Source organism: Oryx dammah, unplaced genomic scaffold (assembly GCF_014754425.2).
Source record: "Oryx dammah isolate SB20612 unplaced genomic scaffold, SCBI_Odam_1.1 HiC_scaffold_14, whole genome shotgun sequence".
Lineage (NCBI taxonomy): Eukaryota > Metazoa > Chordata > Mammalia > Artiodactyla > Bovidae > Oryx > Oryx dammah.
Window position 1 is genome coordinate 41,412,467 of NW_024070198.1, and position 25,689 is coordinate 41,438,155.

General features: G+C 41.2%; 2 protein-coding genes across 4 annotated transcripts in view; one reads left to right on the forward strand and one right to left on the reverse strand.

Annotated features, from left to right (window-relative positions):
- The window catches only part of IKZF5 (IKAROS family zinc finger 5), a 29,463-nt gene extending 4,635 nt beyond the window's left edge, over positions 1-24,828 (reverse strand). Inside the window, exons 1-5 of one of the 2 annotated variants that reach the window (XM_040254950.1) lie at positions 24,697-24,828; positions 23,045-23,167; positions 13,611-13,809; positions 11,465-11,647; positions 6,796-10,872 (exon numbers count right to left, since the gene is read on the reverse strand). In XM_040254950.1, the coding sequence (XP_040110884.1) occupies positions 9,929-10,872; positions 11,465-11,647; positions 13,611-13,743 (1,260 nt within the window). In that variant the 5' untranslated portion in view covers positions 13,744-13,809; positions 23,045-23,167; positions 24,697-24,828 and the 3' untranslated portion in view covers positions 6,796-9,928. Of the gene's footprint in view, positions 1-6,795; positions 10,873-11,464; positions 11,648-13,610; positions 13,810-23,044; positions 23,168-24,696 lie in introns of those variants that run through there. The other variant, XR_005723556.1, reaches the window with a different exon arrangement.
- Positions 24,829-24,888: 60 nt separating this feature from the next.
- Positions 24,889-25,689, forward strand: part of ACADSB (acyl-CoA dehydrogenase short/branched chain) — a 41,339-nt gene continuing 40,538 nt past the window's right edge. For both annotated transcript variants that reach the window (XR_005723555.1, XM_040254949.1), the window contains exon 1: positions 24,889-25,059. Coding sequence is in view for 1 of the 2 variants with exons in the window: in XM_040254949.1 (XP_040110883.1) it covers positions 25,018-25,059 (42 nt within the window). In the remaining variant the exon portion in view is untranslated. The remainder of the gene's footprint in view (positions 25,060-25,689) is intronic.

Genomic DNA, 25,689 nt, shown 5'->3' on the forward strand with positions numbered 1-25,689 from the left:
TAAAAGACGCTTACTCCTTGGAAGGAAAGTTATGACCAACCTAGACAGCATATTCAAAAGCAGAGACATTACTTTGCCAACAAAGCTCTGTCTAGTCAAGGCTATGGTTTTTCCAGTGGTTATGTATGGATGTGAGAGTTGGACTATGAAGAAAGCTGAGCACTGAAGAATTGATGCTTTTGAAGTGTGGTGTTGGAGAAGATTCTTGAGAGTCCCTTGGACTGCAAGGAGATCCAACCAGTCCATCCTAAAGGAGATCAGTCCCAGGTGTTCATTGGAAGGACTGATGTTGAAGCTGAAGCTCCAATACTTTGGCCACCTGATGCAAAGAGCTGACTCATTTGAAAAGACCCTGATGCTGGGAAAGATTGAGGGCAGGAGGAGGAGGGGAAAACGGAGGATGAGATGGTTGGATGGCATCACCGAGTCGATGGACATGGGTTTGGGTGGACTGCAGGAGTTGGTGATGGAAAGGGAGGCCTGGCGTGCTGCGGTTCATGGGGTCGCAAAGAGTCGGACACGACTGAGTGACTGAACTGAACTGAAAGACCTATTTAAAAAAAAAAAAATCAGTCCATTCTTTGGACAAATTCTTAGAAAGGTACAGTCTCCTTAGACTGAACCAGGAAGAAATAGAAAATTTGAACAGACCAACCACAAGCACTGAAATTCAAACCATGATTAAAAACCTCCCAGCAGACAAAAGTCCAGGGCCTGATGGCTTCACAGGCAAATTTTTTCAAGAGAAGAGTTAACATCTATCCTTCTGAAACTGTTCCAAAAAGTCACAGAGGGAAGAAAACTTCCCAACCCATTTTATGAGGCCACCACCACCCTGATATCAAAACCAGACAAAGATATCACAAAAAGAGAAAATTACAGGCCAATATCACTGATGAACATAGATTCAAAATCATCAACAAAATACTCGCAATCCATATCCAACAATACATTAAAAAGTTCATACACCATGATCAAGTGGTGAATCCCTGGGACTCATCCCAGGGATGCAAGGATTCTTCAGCATCTGCAAATCAATCATTGTGATACATCATATCAACAAACTAAATATAAACCATATGGTCATCTCAATATATACAGAAAAAGTTTTTTGACAAAATTCAGCACCCATTTATGATAAAAACTCTCCAAAAAGTGGATATAGAGGGTACATTCCTCAACATGAGAAAGGCCTTATGACAAACCTATAGCTAGCATCATGCTCAGTGGCGAAAAACATTCCCTCTAAGATCAGGAACAAGACAAGGATGTCCACTCTCATCTGTTTTCTTCAACATAATTTTGGAAGACCTAGCTACAATAATCAGAGAAGAAAAAGAAGTAATGGGACTCCAAATTGGAAAGTGAGTTCAACTGTCACTGTTTACAGGTAGTGTGATTCTGTACATCAGTTCAGTCAGTTCAGTCGTGTCCAACTCTTTGCGATCCCATGAATTGCAGCACGCCAAGCCTCCCTGTCCATCACCAACTCTCGGAGTTCATTCAAACTCACGTCCATTGAGTCTATGATGCCATCCAGCCATCTCATCCTCTGTCATCCCCTTCTCTTCCTGCCCCCAATCCCTCCCAGCATCAGAGTCTTTCCAATGAGTCAACTCTTTGCATGAGGTGGCCAAAGTGCTGGAGTTTCAGCTTCAGCATCAGTCCTTCCAAAGAACACCCAGGACTGATCTCCTTTAGAATGGACTGGTTGGATCTCCCTGCAGTCCAAGGGACTCTCAAGAATCTTCTCCAACACCACAGTTCAAAAGCATCAATTCTTCAGCGCTCAGCTTTCTTCACAGTCCAACTCTCACATCTATACATGACCACTGGAAAAACCATAGCCTTGACTAGATGGACCGTTGTTGGCAAAGTAATGTCTCTGCTTTTGAATATGCTATCTAGGTTGGTCATAACTTTCCTTCCAAGAAGTAAGCATCTTTTAATTTCATGGCTGCAATCACCATCTGCAGTGATTTTGGAGCCCCCCAAAATAAAGTCTGACACTGTTTCTACTGATTCCCCATCTATTTCCCATGAAGTGATGGGACCAGATGCCATGATGTTAGTTTTCTGAATGTTGAGCTTTAAGCCAACTTTTTCATTCTCCTCTTTCACTTTCATCAAGGCTTTTTAGTTCCTCTTCACTTTCTGCCATAAGGGTGTTGTCATCTGCATATCTGAGGTTATTGATATATCTCCCAGCAATCTTGATTCCAGCTTGTGCTTCCTCCAGCCCAGCATTTCTCATGATGTACTCTGCATATAAGTTAAATAAGCAGGGTGACAATATACAGCCTTGACATACTCCTTTTCCTGTTTGGATGGAACCAGTCTGTTGTTCCATGTCCAGTTCTACCTGTTGCTTCCTGACCTGCATATAGGTTTCTCAAGAGGCAGGTCAGGTGGTTCTGTACATAAAAGATCCTAAAGATGCTACCAGAAAACTACTAGAGCTCATCAGTGAATTTGGTAAAGTTGCAGGTTACAAAATTAACACATGAAATCTGTTGCATCTCTACACACTAACAAACAACAGAAGATCAGAAAGAGAAATTCAAGAAGCAATTCCATTTACCATTGCATCAAAAAGAATAACATACCTAGGAATAAACCTACCTAAGGACACTGGTGGTGCAGATGGTAAAGCATCTGCCTACAATGCAAGAGACCCGGGTTCGATCCTTGGGTCGGGAAGATCCCCTGGAGAAGGAAATGGCAACCCACTCCAGTACTCTTGCCTGGAAAATCCCATGGAGCACGGTAGGCTACAGTCCATGGGGTTGCAAAGAGTTGGACACGACTGAGCAACTTCACTTCACTTCACTAAGGAGACAAAAGACCTTTAGTTTGAAAACTATAAGATGCTGATGAAAGAAATCAGAGGACATAAACAGAAGGAAAGATATACCATGTTTGTGGATTCAGTTCAGTTCAGTTCAGTGCAGTCACTCAGTCGTGTCCGACTCTTTGCGACCCCATGAATCGCAGCATACCAGGCCTCCCTGTCCATCACCAACTCCCGGAGTTCACTCAGACTCACGTCCATCGAGTCAGTGATGCCATCCAGCCATCTCATCCTCGGTCGTCCCCTTCTCTTCCTGCCCCCAAGCCCTCCCAGCATCAGAGTCTTTTCCAATGAGTCAACTCTTCGCATGAGGTAGCCAAAGTACTGGAGTTGCAGCTTTAGCATCATTCCTTCCAACGAAATCCCAGGGCTGATCTCCTTCAGAATGGACTGGTTGGATCTCCTTGCAGTCCAAGGGACTCTCAAGTCTTCTCCAACACCACAGTTCAGAAGCATCAATTCTTTGGTGCTCAGCATTCTTCATGGTCCAGCTCTCACATCCATACATGACTACTGAAAAAACCATAGCCTTGACTAGATGGACCTTAGGAATCAGTATTGTCAAAATAACTATACTACTTAAGGCAATCTACAGATTCAATGCAATCCCTGTCAAATTACCAATGGCATTTTTCACAGAACTAGAACAGAAAATCTCAAAATTTGTATGGAGACACAAAAGACCCTGAATAGCCAAAGCAATCCTGGAGAGGGAGAAAAAGAAAACAGAGTTGGTGGAATCAGGCTCCCTGATGTCAGACTATACTACAAAGCTAGTCATCAAAACAGTATGGTACTGGCTGCTAAGTTGCTTCAGTCGTGTCCGACTCTGTGTGACCCCACAGACGGCAGCCCACCAGGCTCCCCCATCCCTGGGATTCTCTAGGCAAGAATACTAGAATGGGTTGCCATTTCCTTCTCCAATGCATGAAAGTGAAAAGTGAAAGTCAAGTCGCTCAGTCATGTCCGACTCTTCACGACCTACCAGGCTCCTCCGTCCATGGGATTTTCCAGGCAAGAGTACTGGAGTGGGGTGCCATTGCCTTTTCCATAGATCAATGGAACAGGATAGAAAACTCAGAAATAAGCCCATGCAACTATAGTCAGTCTATGACAAAGGAGGCAGGACTACACAGTGTTGGAAAAGACAGCCTCTTCAACAAATGGTGCTGGGAAAACTGGACAACCACATGTAAAAAAATGAAATTAGATCATTCCTTAACTCCATATACAAAAATAAGCTCAAAATGGATTAAAGACCCAAATGTGAAACTGGACACTATAAAACTCTTAAGAGGAAAACACAGGCAGAACACTCTCTGACATAAATCCTAGCAACATCATTTTTGATCCATCTCCCAGAATAATGGAAATAAAAGCAAAAATAAACGAATGAGACCTACTTAAACTCAAAAACTTTTGCAAAGGAAATAAAATGAAGACAACCCACAGACTGGGAGAAAATACTTGCAAATTATGTGACTGATATGGGGTTAAGTCTCCAAAACTTAGAAACAGCTTGACACTTAATAACATCAAAACAAACAACCCACTCAAAAAATAGGCAGACGACCTGAATAGACATTTATCCAAAGAGGACAGATGTCCAATAGGCACATGAAAAGATGTTCAACATTGCTAGTTATTAGAGAAATGCAAATCAAAACTACAATGAGATACCACCTCATAGCAGCTAGAGTGGCTGTCATCAAAAACTCCACAAACCAGAAATGCTGGAGAGGGTGTGGAAAGAATTTAAATTGGTGAGAATATTAATTCTCACTGTTGGTGATAACGTAAATTGGTACAGCCACTATGGAGAATATGGAGGTTCCTTCAGTTCAGTCACGTCAGACTCTTTGTGACCCCATGAATCGCAGCACACCAGGCCTCCCTGTCTATCACTAACTCCCCGAGTTTCAAACTCATGTCCGTTGAGTCGGTGAGGCCATCCAGCCACCTCATCCTCTGTCGTCCCCTTCTCCTCAAGCCCCCAATCCCTCCCAGCATCAGTCTTTTCCAATGAGTCAACTCTTCGCATGAGGTGGCCAAAGTATTGGACTTTCAGCTTCAACATCAGTCCTTCCAATGAACACTCAGGACTGATCTCCTTTAGAATGGACTGGTTAGATCTCCTTGCAGTCCAGGGACTCTCAAGAGTCTTCTTCAATACCATAGTTCAAAAGCATCAACTCTTCAGCACTCAGCTTTCTTCATAGATATGTGAAGAAACTCTCACATCCATACATAACCACTGGAAAAACCATAGCCTTGACTAGGCGGACCTTTGTTGGCAAAGCAATGTGTCTGCTTTTGAATATGCTGTCTAGGTTGGTCATAACTTTCCTTCCAAGGAGTAAGCGTCTCTTAATTTCATGGCTGCAATCACCATCTGCAGTGATTTTGGAGCCCCCAAAAATAAAGTCTGACACTGTTTCCACTGTTTCCCCATCTATTTGCCATGAGGTGATGGGACCAGATGCTGTGATCTTAGTTTTCTGAATGTTGAGCTTTAAGCCAATTTTTCCACTCTCCTCTTTTACTTTCATCAAGAGGCTTTTTAGTTCACTTTCTGCCATAAGGGTGGTGTCATCTGCATATCTGAGGTTATTGATATTTCTCCCGGCTATCTTGATTCCAGCTTGTGCTTCTTACAGCCCAGTCTGACAAAGAGTCAGACTCAACTGAGACTGAACTGAACTGAATGTTCACTGCAGCACTGTTTATGATAGCCAAGACATGGAAGCAACCTAAATGTCCATCGACAGAGGAATGGACAAAGATATGGTACATATATACAATGGAATGTTCAGTTCAGTCACTCAGTCGTGTCCGACTCTGCAACCCCATGAATTCTTCGGCACTCAGCTTTCTTTATAGTCCAACTCGAATGTTACTCAGCCATTAAGAATGAAATAAGGCCATTTGCAACAACAACACCTAGAATGTCATATTCAGTGAAATAAGAGAAGGAAATAAAATCAGTTCATTTGTCATAACAGAAACTCCTTCAATCAGTCACTTGTCAGATGTGACATTGTCAGAAAGCATTTAACAGGAGGCTTCTCGTGTGCTGTTTTGGAGCTGTCAGGAATTTTCTGTTCCTGAATATTCAGGAATTAAGAGCTTGCCTCTCCAGGGGGCACAGAATCCAGGCATTTCCTTCATTAGTTTTTCTATGCGGTGATAAGTACCCTCTTCCTTCTTATGAAAGTGAACCATATGGTAAAAGTGATTATTTACAACCCTCTCTCTTTCATATGCATGACCTCATGGTTCCTTGATAACTTGTAAGTTTTGATGTTATCTCTGCTGAAAATAGCTATCTTGTAAGAGAGTATAATACCTACAAAATGTTGAATAAGACACCTTTGCTCCATCAGAGCTTTAGTCCCTGTGTCTTGCTTTCTCTCTCTTCGTCTTTCAGGCTGATCCGCTGGAACACAGAGGCTCTCTGAGTTCACTGTCCTGCTCAGGTTTCTAAGACCCTCTTGAGAAGGTGCTCTGCGCCTTCACCCCATCGAGAGGGAGCCATGTCAGGGGCTTTACTGGCTTTCTGCGTAAACCAAGGAATATCAGCCTCTTTCTCTCTCCTTTACTTTGTCATCGGTCGACTCTGGATCACCAGGTTCCAGTCCATTAAAGGACCCCAACATGACAGGAATAATTGAGCAGCAGAGGATCCTCATTCCTGTGCCACAACACTTTAAGGGGGTCACACCTTAAATAAAGAGAAATTAGGAAGGAGACAAAATGCTAATTATGTTACCATTTTTGTTTTTGGTAACTCATGTGACAGATCTTCTCATGGGTAAGGCATTCTACAAATCGAAACCAATGTAGCCATAAAACCTTCTCTTAAAAAAAAAAAAAAAATTAACATTGACATACTGAAAAAATATTAACAAAACTAGATCCTAGTTTTTAAAAAAGAAAAATCGAGATCCATTAGAAAGTGTGATCTTTTTTATTCATACATTACAAAAGCAAAGCTTAATTCACAATATTAACTACATACTAGAGTTATTTCAGCATTAAACTGCTCTCTGGAATCCCTAAATATAGTGTATTTTGCAACCATACTCAAGTTTTATATTTTACATACAAAATACGTTCTTTACATCAAAGTACATATTAATGAAACCAAGTTCTAGAAATCATATCTCCTCTAAGACTACTTAATGAAAAGTACTTAGCAGGGAATTTTTAAAAAATAATATTTCCATTTGATAAATATTTTTGTAGACCTTAAATGAGGTTTATCTCTGGACTTTTTTTTTAGGTAATATTCCCTTTGTCAAACAGTTCTGCAGATGAATGGCAAACACATTTCTAAAATGAGACAGCACTGGAAAATATCCAATTAAATTTTTTCAAAGTAAAAGTCTAGCTTTTACTTGAGTGTCAAGAAGTTGTAGCTACATACTACATTAATAAAAATCTGAAATAAAATTATTCCATGTTAATCTTGTCACAGTTTCTTAAAAAAATATTAGTGGAGATAAATTATCTACCAACTTTAAAAATCTAAACTTATGTTCACTGAACAAAAATAAATTTAGTTTCAGAACATTGCCTGTTATCAGCAAAGTATTATAAATAGTGCATGTTAAACTTTTCTCAACTCATTTCTATAAAATATATGATTAAAAATAAAATGGGAGAAACATATTCAATACTTAATGGAAGATAATATCTTTCCAATACAGAATTTAATTCTCAAAATATTTAAATAAAATCCTAAATATTTTAAAAAATACAATACTAAAAAAGTTTCTAAGTTAGATTTGCTTCAAAACCATTAGTGCATTTAGAATTAACTGTAGCTTTCAAGCATTGATACCTTTGGAATACAACTATGCTCTTTAAGTCATAGGAATTTTAACATTATACATTCTAGTTTGTAATTATGAAAAAATTATCTTAACTAAAATGCTCTTTCAAAGCATCTTTAATTGTCAGGAAAAAAAAAAAAAAACATATTTGTCACTATTTGGCCCAGAATATACAGTAAATAAACTGGTTTTAACATGAGAGTTCTTCCTTTTTAATGAAAACTTCCATTTTCTATTTTGTGGTATTGCTTTTATATGAAGAATAAAATAGAAAAAAATAAATACAAAAGCGTCCAAATGACAGCACCCTGTTTCTGACAGTATATACATATGAGGGTCAAGTTACACATTTGGAAAAGGCTGCTCTAAAACTGATCCGAAGAGCAAGAGCTCCAAGCAACAGAGCAGAAGAGACTGCAGACTTTAGATTCACAGGCCTCAGACTGACAAGGAGAGCTGTCTAGAGAAACTCCTCAGTGCTGCTCTTTCCACAGTGCAGTGGAGATTAGATTAAACCACAAGAACTCATTTTAATGGCTTTGTAGTATTTGGAAGAGAGGGCAAAAGATCCATTAACTTGGCACTTGGGGGTTTTTGTGGACAGATACCACCAATATTTCCCTTTCACTTTAAGAGTAGAAGTCCTTTTTAGTTAATGCTTAATAATTAAAATGTTTGCTTTAAGAGGCCAATTAGTAACACTTTCAAGATTTGAACCAAATTAAAAACAAAAATTTTGCAAAGTACACAGAAACCAACAGTTAGTAACAATATATTTTATTGTTTGACCAAGCTGTCCTCAGAGTAAGCTAGTTATTACACAATATAAAAACAACAGCCTCCTATTCAAAATTATTCTAGATTTATATAGCAAGTTTTATTTTTGTAAACAAATATGTTTAAATGCATTTTTATATCTATATCCTCTTCTACTAAGGCGACAATTCAGTTCACAGTTTTCATATAGTTTTCTTGCCGTACATGAAAGACTGGTAAAACTGCAAGTAAGTGTTATAACTTGAATTCACAGAAAATATCTTAAACGGCCAATTCTGAAGAGGAGAATAGAATTCGTTGTGGACATATGTTCTCATTTTTATAAATGTTACTTCACCAACACATTTCCCCGTTTGTTTCTATATCTACCTTTTCTTGGAAATTATGCCAATAAATGGATAGAAGGCAGGAAAAGTAAACTTCAGATTTTTTTTTTTGGAAGGACCACATTTCCTAGGAATAAGATGGATGACTTCCACTGTACCTCTTTGGTCATCAAAGGAATGGAAGGAATAACAGATTCTCAGTTTGGCTGTAAAATGCATATATAACATTAGAATGAAGATTTAAATGAAAAATTCAAATTAAAAGGAAAAAAGCCATCTTCACAGATAACCCTCTGATATTTCTAGCGTTCTAGAGTACTTACTGGTAGTTTTTAAAATAAATTACAATAAAAAGAATACAATGGAAAACTGCTGTGTTTAAACTAGAAACTGAATAAGCAGGTATTTTAAATATTAAACTCCATTTTCAATTTACAGTTTTAAAGTTTCATTTATTTTCAGAACCTTTACTTCATATATTTATAACTTTAATTTTAAAAGAATTAAATGTTTTACATTTGCCCTTATGGGAAAAAGAAAGATTTAGTACACTGATACTGCTTTACTATTATCAGTTGAAATTAAACTATTTCAACTGGTAATAGTTGAAATATTCAACTAAGCTATGTTAACTAATTTTTAATTAAGGGCAATTTCAAAGGCAATTCCTCTACAAAACATTGAAATAAGTTGGAATAGATTTTGAAAGAGAAAGTAATTTATTCTACCATTTTGAAATTATGGCAGAAATAACATCTAGCGGCAATTTAGATGTTGAAATACCAAGAGTATCCATCAGCCTTGACGTTTTTATGGACTGTAAATGTGAGAAATTTAAATAACCACTTGTAAGATTATGATTGCACTCAAATTCTCAAATGTCTAAATGAAAGGAAAAAAAATTAAGATACCAATGTGTCCAACTCTTCTAATACATAAATGACCCTGACGAGGCTTCTATGAAAAAAAGAAAACAGACATTTTGTTTCCACTGTCAAACTTATACTCTATATGTATAAAACTTTAAATTAGCAGACACCTTATTAGGGATGACACCACCCCACCCCTCCCCTGCAAGAAACAACAGTAAACTACAAAACACAAAAAGGCAAAGCAAGGGAAGCACAGCGTGATTGTTTTCAGTGTTGGTTATGTTGCCCTCTTGCAAAATGACAGGCAAAATCATACTTGTTTTTACATTTGCACCCACATATGTTACACTGAAAAGGATTTTCATACCCATGACACCCCATGTGGATAGTGTAAAGGATATTGTCGGCAAAGTACATGTCACAGTGCTGGCAGTGGTGAAGAAGCTGCGGGTCCTGGACGGGCAGGGTGGGAGCTGGAGTGCTCGGCTGGCTGTTTCCCACGCTTGGAGTACTTGTGTGGGCACTCGGTTCACTGCTCGGCCCTGCCACCGGACTGTAGTTCCTTTGACCGTGTGACGGCCGAGGCTCGGGGCTGGTGGGAGAGGAGCTCTGAGGAAGACTTGCTGACACGGCAGAAACTACCGCCTGGGCAGAGGGCTGTTGCACCATGAAGGGCTTCTCCTCGGCGCAGGGAACTACATCAGGGGATGCGGGGTTTTGGTTTTCAGGTGGCAAACTGGACAGCTGTCCGGCTAGAGTTGAGAGCTGGTTTAAAGGGTTGTCAACCATGAGTTCTTGGGGGTCTCTTGGCAGGCCTCCAGTTGGTGTGGTTTTCGCCATACTTTCATAGGAGTCAGTCTGGATGTTTGGGATTTCGTGGGTAAAATCATTAAGGTAGTCTGGCTTCTGAACCACCATGGAAGGCGGGCTTAAGTTGATGAGTGCTCTTCTGCTATAGTTCAGGTTGCTAGTTTTCTTCTGTAAAACCCCCCACATTTTCTTGCTGCTTAAGGAAGACCTAGTACCTTTAATTGGTACCATTTTATGCTTGCGCCTTCGATGATGGGACAGGTTGCTTCGGTCACTGCAGCGAAAGGAACACAATTCACATTTGTATGGTTTTTCTCCTGTATGGGAACGCATGTGGGCTTCCAGATGACGCTCATAGGCAGATGCAAATGGACACAAGTGACATCGATGAGGTTTCTCACCTGTTTAAAAGGAAAAATGGGAGAGAAACTGCAGGAGTAGCTCATTTATGAAAAGTTTCATATTCTGTCCATTCATTATCTAGAAACTGATCAAAAATAAAATGCTTTTTGGAAATACACACATGCACAAAAGATTATTAAAATCTGTTAAGAAAGCTGCATACAACAATCTTCATACCATACTGACTAGTGGAATATATTCCTTTCACAGAAGGGATGGCTAAGGCAACATCTAAGGGTTAGCAGTGTCGCCTGCAATTGTACAGAAAACTCCTCCCTAGCCTGGAATGGCAATTGACTTAGGATAAAGATAAAAACATTTATTACTTCATTCTGCCTTCAGCATTAAGCTGGCCAACATGAGAAGCTGACAGATACGGAGTTTAGATCATGAAGGAAGATAGCTAAGGAAGGGGGAGCTTACAAGGGGCCTTCCTTCCTTGTATGCTGTCATGCTATTGCTTTGTAAAACTGGATTCACTTCTCCATTTACTGAAACCTTACATCAACCTTCATTTTCAAACAATCACAACTATTTATATGACAGATCAACCTGCCCTCCTTGGCCCCTCTCCAGCCCCTTCTCTGTTACCTGTGTGAATTCTAATGTGTTCAATGAGCCGGGCGGTGCCTTTGCTGGCATAGTTGCAGTACCGACACTTGAGCTTTCCATCAAAGGTCCTTTCAAACCCGTCTACTAACATTCCTGAGTTTTCATCCAGGGAAACTTCAACAGATGGGTGATCAAGTCCATTTTGATCACCATCTGTTCCAGCTACAAACAAAGTATAGTAAAAGAAATTATGCATCTCAGCATCAACTCAATTTAGCAATTTAGTGTTGAGTGGTAGGAAATCTTTCATAAACTGACAGGTCACTTAACATAAAACTTAAATTCACAAAAATCACACAATCTTTCTGAACTGACATTAATTCCATACAAAAGCAGCATTATAGGAGGGGTTCTCAAATCACTAACACATATCAGTGCTCAACATGCTTTTGAGAAAGAGAACAGGGCATTACCTTTATCTGACAGGTAAGACCTGGAGACAGAGAGGAGTAAACAGTGATGGCAATTACATGTTTAAGATTCTAGCCACTTCTACAAATACAATGGGCCATCATGATCATCTCCCCAAATCCTAGTCTATTTAATCTAGAGTAATTCATGTTGAGTTTTATAGTTCCACTCAGCTTACATGTATGTTCTAGACCCTGGGTTGCATTTAGGATCTTAAAATTCTAATTAAGCACATAAAGGGAAATATTGTACCTCATATCTCTGGATGTTATAACCTGTAAGAATTTCAGTTAAGAGATGTTTGGCTGTTCAATTTTAATCAACTAATTTGTATAGGTAAACTAAAGGAACAAGTGCTCAGGTCTGGAAAACCAGCAGATGGTGGGGACTACAACCCTGCTCTCTTGGATCTGAGTCCAGGAATTGTACACTAGAGCATTAAGAGGGAGTGTCTATTCCTCCAGTTTCATGGGAAAAGCACTTCTACACCATCTTCAGGAGGCAGCCATGGATGGACAGTGTGGACAGTTTGAGCCCTCTGCTCTATGGCTTCCTCCATCCTTCACCAGGAGGAGAGAAGGGACTTTGTTGGTTAGTGCCAAGTCCAAAATCCAGTGGGTCCACTGCACTGGAGGGACAACAAGGCTCAGTGTCCCCCTTTCTCCCATTGCTTTTCTAAGGCAGTGACTTCCAAAATTTTACATGCATACGGAATCACTTAGGAAGTGTATTAAAATACACCTGCTGATTCAGTAGATCTGGGGTGGGGCCTGATGGTTTGCACTTCTCACCAGCTCACAGGTGATGCCTCCTCTCTGCTGTTGCTGGTCCCTGGATTACAAAGCCCTAGGCCATCTAGGTCAAAGGTTAGCATACTTTTCCCACAAGGGTCAGATAGCAAATACTTCAGGCTTTGTGGGCCACAGGGTCTCTCACAGCTACTGGACTCTGCTGCTGTAACTCAAAAACAGCTATAGAGAATGGCTCAGCAAGCATGGCTATGTTTCAGTAAAACTATGGATGCTGAAGTTTGAATTTCGTGTTAGTTTTCATGTGTCATGACATTATTTTTCTTTTTCCCACCAACCATTTACAAATGTAGAAACCACTCTTAGGAACCACACCAGCAGTCCAGATGGGGCCCACAGGCTGCAGTTTGCTGCCTCCCAAGCGAGGGTCAGGAAGAGACCTCAGTCTGTGTGGGAGCAAACCTGCCGGTCTCTCTGTAGGGCAGGCAGGACAGATTCAAGTACTCACTGCTTTCTCTCTGCTAGTTTCACCTCCTAGGTGAGCACACGTGGTGGGCCCTCTCTTCATTTTAAGAGAAGAAACAGAAACCTCTATTTTGTCTCAGGTCTAATACAAATTTCCTAATGGCCAAAGGCCTTGCATAATGAAGATGGACGCCCTTTGGGCTCCTTGTACCCACTGTTAGCTAATGGAATCTGGAGAATGGGAAGGAAATTTAGAATCCCCAACTTTTGCACAGGAGAGAATGCATCTCTGGACCCCAGGGTAAGCTCTGGGGAGGGGGCTTCCTCTCCTTCAGCAAAACCTGACCTGCTTAAAAAAAGGGGAAAAAAACTGCCCATCTTCTGCCCAAAACAGAATGATTCACATTAGCAAGCAACAGTGGCTTTATACTATGGATAACAACACACAAACATTACATGTATAAAAAATGAATTATTTAATGGTATTAAGAGCAATCTACCTCCCTGAAGAGCCTCTGCTTCTTTGTCCCCACTAACTGATCCAGAAATCATGTTGACATGATGGGTCTGCTGAGTTAGGTATTCCTGGAAATCTTTCACAAAGTCCAAAGGCTCCGGTTTCTTCTCACCCATCTTTGATTTTGATATATATATATGTATATATATATGAATATTTCTGGAGTTTACAGTTCGTTATACCTATGGGGGGAAAATAAAATAATTTTACACTATTTAGGGAGATGCAGTATGTATTAAAACAACAACACTGACGAAGATTATTATGGGCCAGGTACTACAAAGCAAGAGAACACAGTCCCTGCTTTTCAATATCTTATAATCTTCCTGGTGAACTAAAGAAGACATACAAAAAACAGTTAACAATTCATATATTTAATATCTAAATAAACTGGGATGGAAAGAAATTACAAGAAAAACCCAGATGAAAGAAATCGGCATATCAGCAGGGATTATCATTGAAGGAGACAGTAGAGAAACCAAGTGGCTCAAACAGGGCTGGTGGAGAGAATTTCTGGACGACCATGGTGCACGCCTGCATTGGCCAGTACAGGTGCTACTAGCCACATGTAGCTACGGAGTGCTCAAATGTGGCTAATACAAATGACTTGAGTTTTGTTTAATTTAAAAGTGAAATAGCTACACGTGGCTAGTGACTACATATCAAACAGCAAAGGGTCTTAAGACAACATTCTCACACGAATGAGAACTCTAGAAGTAGGTGATCTAGAACAGTGGTGGCAAACTTTCTGAAAAGGGCTAGGTAGGAAATATTTTAGCCTGCGATTGTCACTATAGATAAAAGCAGCCATAGACAATATGTAAAGGAATAAATGTGATCATGTTCTAAATTCAGTTCAGTTCAGTTGCTCTGTTGTGTCCGACTCTTTGCGACCCCATGAACCGCAGCACGCCAGGCCTCCCTGTCCATCACCAACTCCCGGAGTCCACCCAAACCCATGTCCATTGAGTCGGTGATGCCATCCAACCATCTTATCCTGTCATCCCCTTTTCCTCTTGCCCTCAATCTTTCATGCATCAGAGTCTGAGCAGGCACAGAGCCAGGTTTGGCCTATGGGCTGAAACTTTGCAACCCCTGCCCTAGAAATCCAAATCACCACCTCTACCACCACTCACCATCCTACTCATTCTGAGAAAAAGAAAAAAAAAATTTTTTACAGAAAAGAAAAAAATACCTGATGCTGACGGGAGAGAAACTCTCATGTCAGATTTTGCAGTCATAAACTAAAAACTGGTCTTCACATAGGTGTATGGCCCAAATTCACAAATCAAATGACCAAAAAGTTTTCTAGTAAAAACAAGCTGAGGAAGTCTAGCACCTAGGAGACAACAAGTCTTTCCTTCCAATAAAAACATATTTATGCACATGTTGTAAAATATGCCTTACGCTAAAAATTTCTTCCCCTAAACCCCAACTACTTAATGAGTAATTTACTATCTAAGAAAGTTATCTTTGATAGCCAGTAGTAGGCATCTAAAGCTAAAATCACTCATGTCTCAGTATATATGCTTAACTTTTTCTCAAAGCATAGCACACGCACAGAAAAGCACAGCAGTCCTTAGGGTAGAGGCTTGGTGAATTGTCACAAAATGAACACATCCATGAAATGAACACTAATGTCAAGAAACAGAAGGCTACCAGCATGCCAGGAGCCCCGCTGTGCAGCACCAAGGGCTCCACATCCCTGACAGCTGAAACTGCTGGCCCGAAGGGTATGCTTCGGGTTCAGATAATGAACCCGGAAGGTTCAGCTTCAGATGATGCCAGATAGTTTTTCAAAGTGAGTATACCGATCTGTACTCCCATCAGTGTGGAACAAGAGTCTTGTTGCCATACACCCTCACCAACGCTCAGGGGTTTTTTTTTTGCCTTTTTCATTTTAGCCATCTTGATGGGTGTATGGTGGTATCGCACTGGTTTTAATTTGTATGACTTGATAATTAATTAAGCTGTGTACTTGTTATGTTAACTTCCCGCTTACATAACCTCTACTTCATACCCAGTGAAGCATCTGTTCAAGTCTTTTGTTCATTTCTCTATCAGGTTGTCTATCTAATTAATATGTAAGAGTTCTTCACAATATTCTGGATATTAGTTCTTTATTGTGCTGTGCTTAGTGACTCAGACGTGTCCTACTCTTTGTGACCCCCATGGACTGTAGCCCGCCAGGCTCCTTTGTCCATGGGGATTCTCCAGACAAGAATACTGGTTGCTATGCCCTCCTCCAGGAGATCTTCCCAACCCAGGAATCGAATCCATGTCTCCTTCATTGCAGGTGGATTCTTTACCAGCTGAGCCACCAGGGAAGCCCTTTATTAGATATGTGTATATTAAGTACTTCTCACACTCTGTGCTTCGCCTTTTCACTTTCTTAATGGTAACTTTTGATGAACAGAAGTTCTTAATATAGTCCAATTTACCCATCCTCCCCCTACCTTTACATTTAGAGTTGCTGGTATCCTTGCCTATATTTTACATGAAGATGTTCTCCTGTATTTTCTTTTGAAATTTTTATTATGTTTTTACCTTTCATATTTTTATCTGGAATTGAGCTTTGTCGACTGTAAAGTTACGAGTCAAAATATACTTTTTCTCCCCATGGAGATATCCAACTGTCCTAGCAACATGCATTTGATAGACCAGTCTTTCTCCACCAGCCTCTTTTCTCACCTTTCTAAACCAGATGATATATGAGATGCTATTTCTGGATTCTTCATTCTGTTCCATTGGCCTATTTTTGTCTCTCCTCACACTACCACCACATAGTCTCAGTAATAAAAATCTTAATATCTCAGTAATTTAAGTCCACCAGTTGTTTTTCTCCTTCAAGAATATTTGGACCACTCTGGGTTCTTTTCTTTATGGTCTGAGCCACCACCCTTTTCAGCCTAAGTGTTTCCGTGGCAAGAATTACAGTGTTGTAGAAATGAGATAAAAGCACATTTTCCAATTAACAAAAGCGTGATCAACTTTAAAAAAAATGTCTTTTTTTTTTTTTTTGGCTGTTTTGGGTCTTAGTTGCGGTGTACAGGGTCTTTAGTTACGGCATATGGGATCTAGCTCCCTGACCAGGGATCAAATCCTGGCCCCCTGCATTGGCAGCATGGAGTCTTAGCCACTAGACCAGCAAGGAGGTCCCAAACAACTAGACCAATATTTTAAAAACAAAAATTTCTATTTTAATTAACTAGAAATCTACTAGAAACAGACTAATTTGACAGTGTTGCTACTATAGATTGTGTATACAAATATTAGTTTTCATTCCAATCCCAAAGAAAGGCAATGCCAAAGAATGCTCAAACTACCGCACAACTGCATTCATCTCACACGCTATAAAGTAATGCTTAAAATTCTCCAAGCCAGGCTTCAGCAATACGTGAACTGTGAAATTCCAGATGTTCAAGCTGGTTTTAGAAAAGGCAGAGGAACCAGAGATCAAATTGCCAACATCCAGTGGATCATCAAAAAAGCAAGAGAGTTCCAGAAAAACATCTATTTCTGCTTTATTGACTATGCCAAAGCCTTTGACTGTGTGGATCACAATAAACTGTGGAAAATTCTGAAAGAGATGGGAATACCAGACCACCTGATCTGCCTCTTGAGCAATCTGTATGCAGGTCAGGAAGCAACAGTTAGAACTAGACATGGAACAACAGACTGGTTCCCAATAGGAAAAGGAGTATGTCAAGGCTGTATATTGTCACCCTGCTTATTTAACTTCTATGCAGAGTACATCATGAGAAACGCTGGACTGGAAGAAGCACAAGCTGGAGTCAAGATTGCTGGGGGAAATATCAATAATCTCAGATATGCAGATGACACCACCCTCATGGCAAAAAGTAAAGAAGAACTAAAAAGCCTCTTCATGAAAGTGAAAGAGAGTGAAAAAGTTGGCTTAAAGCTCAACATTCAGAAAACTAAGATCATGGCATCCAGTCCCATCACTTCATGGGAAATAGATGGGGAAACAGTGGAAACAGTGACAGACTTTGTTTTTCTGGGCTCCAAAATCACTGCAGATGGTGACTGCAGCCATGAAATTAAGACACTTACCCCTTGGAAGAAAAGTTATGACCAACCTAGACAGCATATTAAAAAGCAGAGACATTACTTTGTCAACAAAGGTCCGTCTAGTCAAGGCTACGGTTTTTCCCGTGGTCATGAATGGATGTGAGAGTTGGAATATGAAGAAAGCTGAGCACTGAAGAATTGATGCTTTTGAACTGTGGTGTTGGAGAAGACTCTTGAGAGTCCCTTGGATGGCAAGGAGATGCAACCAGTCCATAAAGGAGATCAGTCCTGGGTGTTCATTGGAAGGACTGATGTTGAAGCTGAAAGTCCAATACTTTGGCCACCTGATGCAGAGAGCTGACTCACTGAAAAAGACCCTGATGCTGGGAAAGATTGAGGGCAGGAGAAGGGGACGACAGAGGATAAGATGGTTGGATGGTGTCCCTGACACAATGGACATGGATTTGGGTGGACTCCGGGAGCTGGTGATGGACAGGGAGGCTTGGCGTGCTGCGGTTCATGGGGTTGAAAAGAGTCAGACAGGACTGAGCGACTGAACTGAACTGAATTGAGGAATCAATAAGAACACGGCTGGGGTGGGGGGGTGGGGGTGGGGGGCTGGTTTGGTTTCTCTTGTTCACTGGCCCCAGACCAATACATTTTATTTTTGTCTTTCCTGCCTTCCTCTTTCCTAACATTTAATTTGTGCTTTATTCCAGACACATTCAGCCAAGTAAGAATCTGCAGGTAATTCTCACTTTTCTTAAGGCAACATGTTTGAATAGTTTCTTTGCTCCTTTTTGAGAAGATGCCTAGGGGGTCATTATTATTACTGTCTCTTTTCACCGTTTTCTACAAAGTTGAGGCTACTGAAAGTCTGTCCTCTAGATGAACAGAATATTATTGTGGTATTAGGTTAAAGCTACTACCTTAAAGACTCTGAACAGGGTCTTCTCTAGCCTTAGTTTCCTATTTTGTAAAATGAGGTAACAATACCAATTTGCAGTACCGTTTTAAGTTTTACACATAATTGTAAGTGTCTTGCAAGATATGTAGTTTATGGTATGTTTTCAGACAACAGCAGCTATTTCTGCAGCCAAAAATGGTTATACTTTAGATAAAGAAATTCCCCACTGTCCAAAATTCCAAGTGTCTTCTGTTACCATTTTATATATCTCATCTGCGGTTACAATGAAACAAACATGGTCCACTTTTCTCCATTATTCATATATTCCAATTTGCAATTTCCCAAATCAACTTACAATTTCCCAAACTCATCTCTTCTCATTTTCCTCCTTTAGGCCACCTCTTTAATTCACTCACTTTAATCTGGCTCAGCTTTCTCAGTCTCAAGGATTACTGCTGGCTTCTGAACAGTTTGCTTCAGTTGTTTTCCCATCCTGTCTGTTAAACCGAACTGCTTCTCTATGTTTCCTAATCACTGTATTAGTATTTATGACTATACTTGATTCTGCCGATTATTTGTCCTTTAAAATCTGCCCTTTGCTTAGGAAAAAAGAAAACGTTGGCCAGTCAGCTACAATGAAAAAGACCATCAAGAATAAGATTAAAAAATATAATAATAATAATCTGTAATAGGGACTTCCCTGGCGGTCCAGTGGTTAAAATTCCACACTTCCATGGCAGGGGGCATGGGTTAGATCCCTGATTAGGCTGCACAGTGCAGCCAAAAAAAATAAAAATAATCTATAAGAAGATGGACAGGGAAGCCTGGTGTGCTGCAGTCCATGGGGTAGCAAAGAACTGTACCTGACTGAGCAACTGAACTGATAAGAAGATTATATCTCAGTAAACCTGAAAACCACACCTCAAAATATACAGGGATGGGGAGAAACATAAAAATATACATGAAAAAGTAAGAAATAATAGCAGATAAAGATGCAGAATGAATTCCAAAATGATAGAGAAAAATAAAGAGAAATGCTTTTTAAAGAAATGATCAAGAAATTTCCAGAATTAAAGATTTCTTTCATTTCAATCTGAAAGGGAGCATAGAGTGCAAAATAGAACATGTAATAAAATAACACTTGGACACATTATTGTGAAATTTTAAAACCTCAAAGACAAAGGGAGTAATAGGAAACTTTCTAGTGGGAAAAGACTGCCAACCCACATAGAAAAACAGAGTAGCAGCACTGGGTACAAAGAAACAACAAACTTCCTCAAGCTGCTAAAGGCTAACTTCCGGAAATCTACATCACAACTAAGGGGTAAAATTTAGATGCATTCCCTCTAGAATCAAGAATGCAAGAATGCTTGCATTCAACACAGGTAAAAGTCTCTCACAAGATAAAAAGGAAAAAAGTAATAAAACGTAAAAGGACTGGGAGATACCCCTCCCCCCCCCCACAAAAACAGAAAAGAATAAGATCTGGGAAATTGTTTTTTAAAATATAAAAGCTGTTAAGGCCCTACAGATTGTGTTCTAATTATAAAGGCTGTAGTTTAGAAAGAAATCCTCGTGTTTCATTTCAACTTAGCATCACTTTTTGCTGATCACTTCACATAAAAACCGATGTTTCCACTGGATATCTGAATATACTTCTTAAACAGCAAGATAAATTATACCAAATCCTGATTAGAAACCATAACACTGCTAACGTACACATGACAAGGCAGGGGGGAAAACGCACAAGACTGCAGGGAAAAAAGGCAGGACATTTTTATACATGCGCCTCAAGTTTTAAGAACACAAATGAGCCTAATCACAGAGGATGGCTCGCATATTCTGACAGTCCTGGCTATTATCACATTGTCACATTACAAATTTCACTGTGTTCCCCACCATAAATTTGATTTTCAATCAAAATGCACGATGGACTTAAAAAAACAACCACAAAGGATGCCAATGAAAAAAGGGAAGATAACATTGGTCAAGAAGCAACAGTAAGAACTGGACATGGAACAACAGAGTGGTTCCAAATCAGGAAAGAAGTACGTCAAGGCTGTATATTGTCACCCTGCTTATTCAACTTATATGCAGAATACATCATGAGAAACGCTGGACTGGATGAAGCACAAGCTGGAATCAAGATTGCCAGGAGAAATATTAGGAACCTCAGATATGCATATGACACCACCCTTATGGCAGAAAGCAAAGAACTAAAGAGCCTCTTGATGAAAGTGAAAGAGGAGAGTGAAATATTTGGGCTTAAAACTCAACATTTAGAAAACTGAGATCATGGTGTCTGGTCCCATCACTTCATGGCAAACAGATGGGGAAACAATGGAAACAGTCAGAGACTTTATTTTGGGGGGCTCCAAAATAACTGCAGATGGTGACTGCAGCCATGAAATTAAAAGACGCTTGCTCCGTGGAAGAAAAGTTATGACCAACCTAGACAGTATATTAAAAAGCAGAGACGTTACTTTACTAACAAAGGTCTGTCTAGTCAAAGCTATGGTTTTTCCAGTAGTCATGTATGGATGTGAGAGTTGGACTATAAAGAAAGCTGAGCGCCAAAGAATTGATGCTTTTGAACTTGGTGTTGGAGAAGACTCTTGAGAGTCCCTTGGACTGCAAGGAGATCCAACCAGTCCATCCTAAAGGAAATCAGTCCTAAATATTCATTGGAAGGACTGATGCTGAAGCTGAAAAACTCCAATACTTTGGCCACCCGATGTGAGAAACTGACTCATTTGAAAAGTCCCTGATGCTGGGAAAGATTAAAGGCAGGAGGAGAAGGGGACGACAGAGGATGAGATGGTTGGATGGCATCACTGACTCAATGGACGTGAGTCTGAGTAAACTCTGGGAGTCGGTGATGGACGAGGAGGCCTGGCATGCTGCAGTCCATGGGGTTGCAAAGAGTTGGACTCGACTGAGTGACTGAACTGAACCCTTTCAACTTGAGAGAAACTCTATTCTTAAGAATTTTCAATATATCGATATGGTTTATAACCACAGACATCCTGCAATGATTTAAAAATTGTCATTCCATCCCTAAGCATTTTTGTGCCCACTTGACCTACATCACCTCCTCTCACGCAGACCTGCAAGACCCTTCCCCCACGGCAGACTTGCAAGCCCTTGCGGGGGTCTAGTCTATAAAACAAGCAAGTATATATGAGAGATGCCTAAATATGAATAGAGTCTACAGTTCAAAACCGAGCTTTCTCCGTCTCAAGTCAGTAGTTCTAATCACAATAATTAGAAAAAGAACAATAATTCTGAAACTACAGACTTCCTGCTATCGAGGAAAAAAAATTTAAGGGTTTTTGTATCCAAACCATCTTCTTATCTTTAATAAAGTACTTGTCAGTCTCAGGACCCAATGTTTAAGAACTCCATAAATTAACTGGTATCTAGAGATGCAGCTAAGACAGTGATAAATTTCAAAACTTCCACAAATATTAACATAAAAATCTACTTTCAGAATCAGCAAACTATAATGTTCTCATTACCATACTTCATTATTATTTCCTATGATACAGCAAAATTCTGAGTCCTCCCTGTGACCCCTCTGATTAAAGTTAAGCTGGCATGGTATTCCATGGGTTCTAGATAACATCTACATAGAAACTGGCTAGAATGCACCTAAGTTATTTTTATGCCAACAGCTCTCCCCAACTACCCATTCAAAACTCACAAAATAAGGTTCTTACAAAACAACCAGAAATTACCCATGCTAGTGAAAGAAAGAAGCATCTAAGAAATAAGTTTTGATATCCCAAAAGAACACAAAAACCTCTTTAAGCAGATAACTTAAACTTTTCTCTGACCTTCTCTGGGTCCTGATATTCGAGTCCTCTGATCTCCTTCAGTCTCGCACTAAGAAAGGGAAGTTGCTCATCAATACATCCACAAACCCTCTTACTAGGAGCTAACAATTTAAAACGGAGGCATCATGATGCAAATTAGAAGACAATCATAAGAAAGAGAGGTAATATGAGAACCAGAAGGGGCTCTTTAACCTACCTTCCTTCCAAACTCTTTTTTTAATAAGCTACACTCTCTTTTTAATAAGAGGTTTTGAGAACATGATTAGGCAGCAGTAGGATCTATTCTATTTAATCTACATAAAGTAGTTGACTAACTTCCTTTTACAATAACTTAATTTGGGGTTTAGACAGCCTATATACATACAGTGACTGCAGTTCAATGAATGTATATATACTTTTATACCTTAACAATTATGGTCACTGATTACTCTGCTATAGAATACGTATCAAAACGCTTCCTTTGTACAGAGAACATGGAACTTCAGAAAGCATTAGAACACATTTCCTCTGATTATATAACTGGCAAAAAAGCAAGTTCTTCGAAGGCAAAAGGGACATTATGAGGCTTTGAGAAATCATAAAACATAATATAAAACATAAATAAAAACACATTGGAAGAAATAAAGATGTATGCAATCTAACCTTTTCACCCCAAATCAGTTCCTCCTTTTTCTTGCCACTCCAACATTGATGAAATGTAGAGTAATCGAAATTTACTCTGGAGACACACCAAGGGACTCCCAAAGGCCATGGAGGGAATTTCAACTAAAATTGAAAAGCCATACAGAGTTCCGCAAAGAAAAATATACCACAAATCAAAACCTTTGTGACAAAAAATTAGCATCCACAGGTTTAATAAGCTAATAAAATAAGGTGCCAATTTTACTAGTACCAGAAAACTAAGCTAAAAGACAAAGACCAAAGCAGCAGCTTCATTTCAGCAAAAGCTCCAACTAAACAACAAAGAGCAACATGCATCAGTGTGACTATCGTTTTTTTTCCCCCCTCGCTGGTGGATTTCTTAAGATTTCATTTTTGGCAAAAAATTTTGTCTTTCTAAATTAAATTATTTATTTCATTTGTTCATATCTAGGCTCAGGCTTAGTACTGCCGAACAGCTGTAACTGCATTAAAAACAAGGTACTAGCCTAGCCCCGCAGGGAAACATTTGCGGGGAAAGGTTTAAAGAAAGAAACCCACCAGGCACGCCCAATAACGGCATATCTGATCCCCATCTTTATTATCCTCTCTATCACGACTCAAAACACTTCGGGTTTCCTTTGGAAACTTTTGGGATCCCTGGAGGCAAAAAAACACCAAACACCTCAATTCTCTGTAACGAACTCCCAAGATTATATTAACATATATGGTCGTGTTAAATGCACAACATAAAAACTAAAGGGAATATGTAAAACTGTTAGCTCAGATGTTTAAATAGTCATTCTAAAGAAGTCGTGTGTCTTCCAAACTTGAGTTTTTCAGAGCTCACAACTTAAACAGCCTGTATTTCTTTTCCCACTGGTCGATCCTCTTCGGACCTAAACAGCACACTGAGGGGACACTAACTGGGCCGCACGGTTAGGGGCAGCCAGAACCGGTTTAACTTCACTTTAGATTCAATTACCGAGCACTTAGGAGGTGGATGGCTTGGCTACTCGCACTTCAGCCAGTTACGTTAAGATTTAAATCCTGCACGAACCTCAAGAGTTCTTTGTTGCAAAATCCTCCCTACATCTCACATCTCCCCCCAAGTAGAGGGAGTGCTCAAGCAGTAGAAAAGGATCAAGACAGGACTGTCTGATAAAAGACGGGAGGTTTTAAAAGTCCTCCCAACCTGCAGCCCGCAACTGGCGTCGGGGCGGCATGCTCACCAGGATCCGGAACGCTTAGGAGACCCGCGCCTCAGCGGCGGCCCCCGGCCCAGGGACCTAGGGATGACGCGAACCTCGGGGCGCGCCCCGCCCCCGCCCTCGCGACCACCTGTCAGAGCGAGAGGGGCTACTCCCTACCCAGGAGCCTCCAAGCCCCCAACTGGCGGCGACCCCACCGCAGGCACCGCTCCCTCGGGGCTCCGGAGGCCCAGACACCGCACCCTCCGCGCTCCTGTCAGGAAGGTCCCGGGTCGCGACCCTAACGACCGACCGACCAACCACGCCCGCCCCTCCGCTGGGGCTGAGTTCCGGGCGGAGTCAGCCGGCCCGTCGAGAACACCCGGCTCTCTACCCCCGCTGCTCCTCCTTAACCACTCTGCTCAGCGCTGTCACCGCCGTCCGAGCCGACGACCAGCTACTTACCGCCTGACAGTCGCACCGAAGAACCCCCACCGCCTTGTTCAACGCCGCTGCCGTCGCCGTCGCCCCCGCCGTCTTCGTCACCGCCGCCGCCATGTTTGTTGTGTCTCCGGTTCCCTTCCCGCCCCACTGCCGTGCCCAACTCTCGCGTGAGCAGAGCGAAAAAGCGAAGAGAGGCTATTGTCCCTCTCGGCGTACCGTCGGGATAAGGGGCAGGGTGAGTGGGCGGAGCTCTGGCTCTACCTGCCTTCAGGTGTTGGCGTGCGGCCCAAGGTGCCCCACGCACATCTTCGCGGGATCTGTAGCATCTGTTTCCTAGCACGAATGGAGCGAGCTACTGTTCGGCTGCTGCGCGGCGGCGCGCTGGTGAGTGCGCTCGAGGCCGGCGTCTTGGGGGGTCCCAGATGACCTTGGCAGCGGCAAGAGGGGTCTTTTTCCAACAGGACTGGGGTGGTGTATGCCCGGTCCCTGTCCAGGACCAGCGGTTCCCTCCTTCCGCCAGGTCTGTCCCAAGACCCGTTACCGCGGGCGGGCCACGACCCCGACCTGTTTCCAGGCCTCTGGTCCAACAGGCCTCAGTTTCCGTAAGGAAGGCTGGGAGTAGCAGCTGGTGAGAAGTAGGCGAGGGGCTGGTCTAGAAGCTTCTTTGGAGGAGCAGTCAACCTTGCGTGCGGTCGGAGAGACAAGAGCTGCAAGGAAGCTTTTGCAGGTCATTGGGTCCTGAGAAACTTTGGAGGCATTTTGCAGAGATGTCACTTATCTGATGCCGGCTTTCCCCAATGCTTACATTTTCACCGCTTACCCTTCCCCCCTAAAAAGATTGTTTAAATGTGAGCAGCCTCATTCTGCGCAGTGTTCACGCTTGTCCTCTTTAACGCGGCCCTGCTCCAGAGTTAGAAAGGGACCTCGGAACTGGTGGGCCTTACCGGCCAGAAGGAGAATTTCCTCTGCCCTTTAACCCTACTGGGACGCGAGCATCTTGCACGGGTAGGCTCA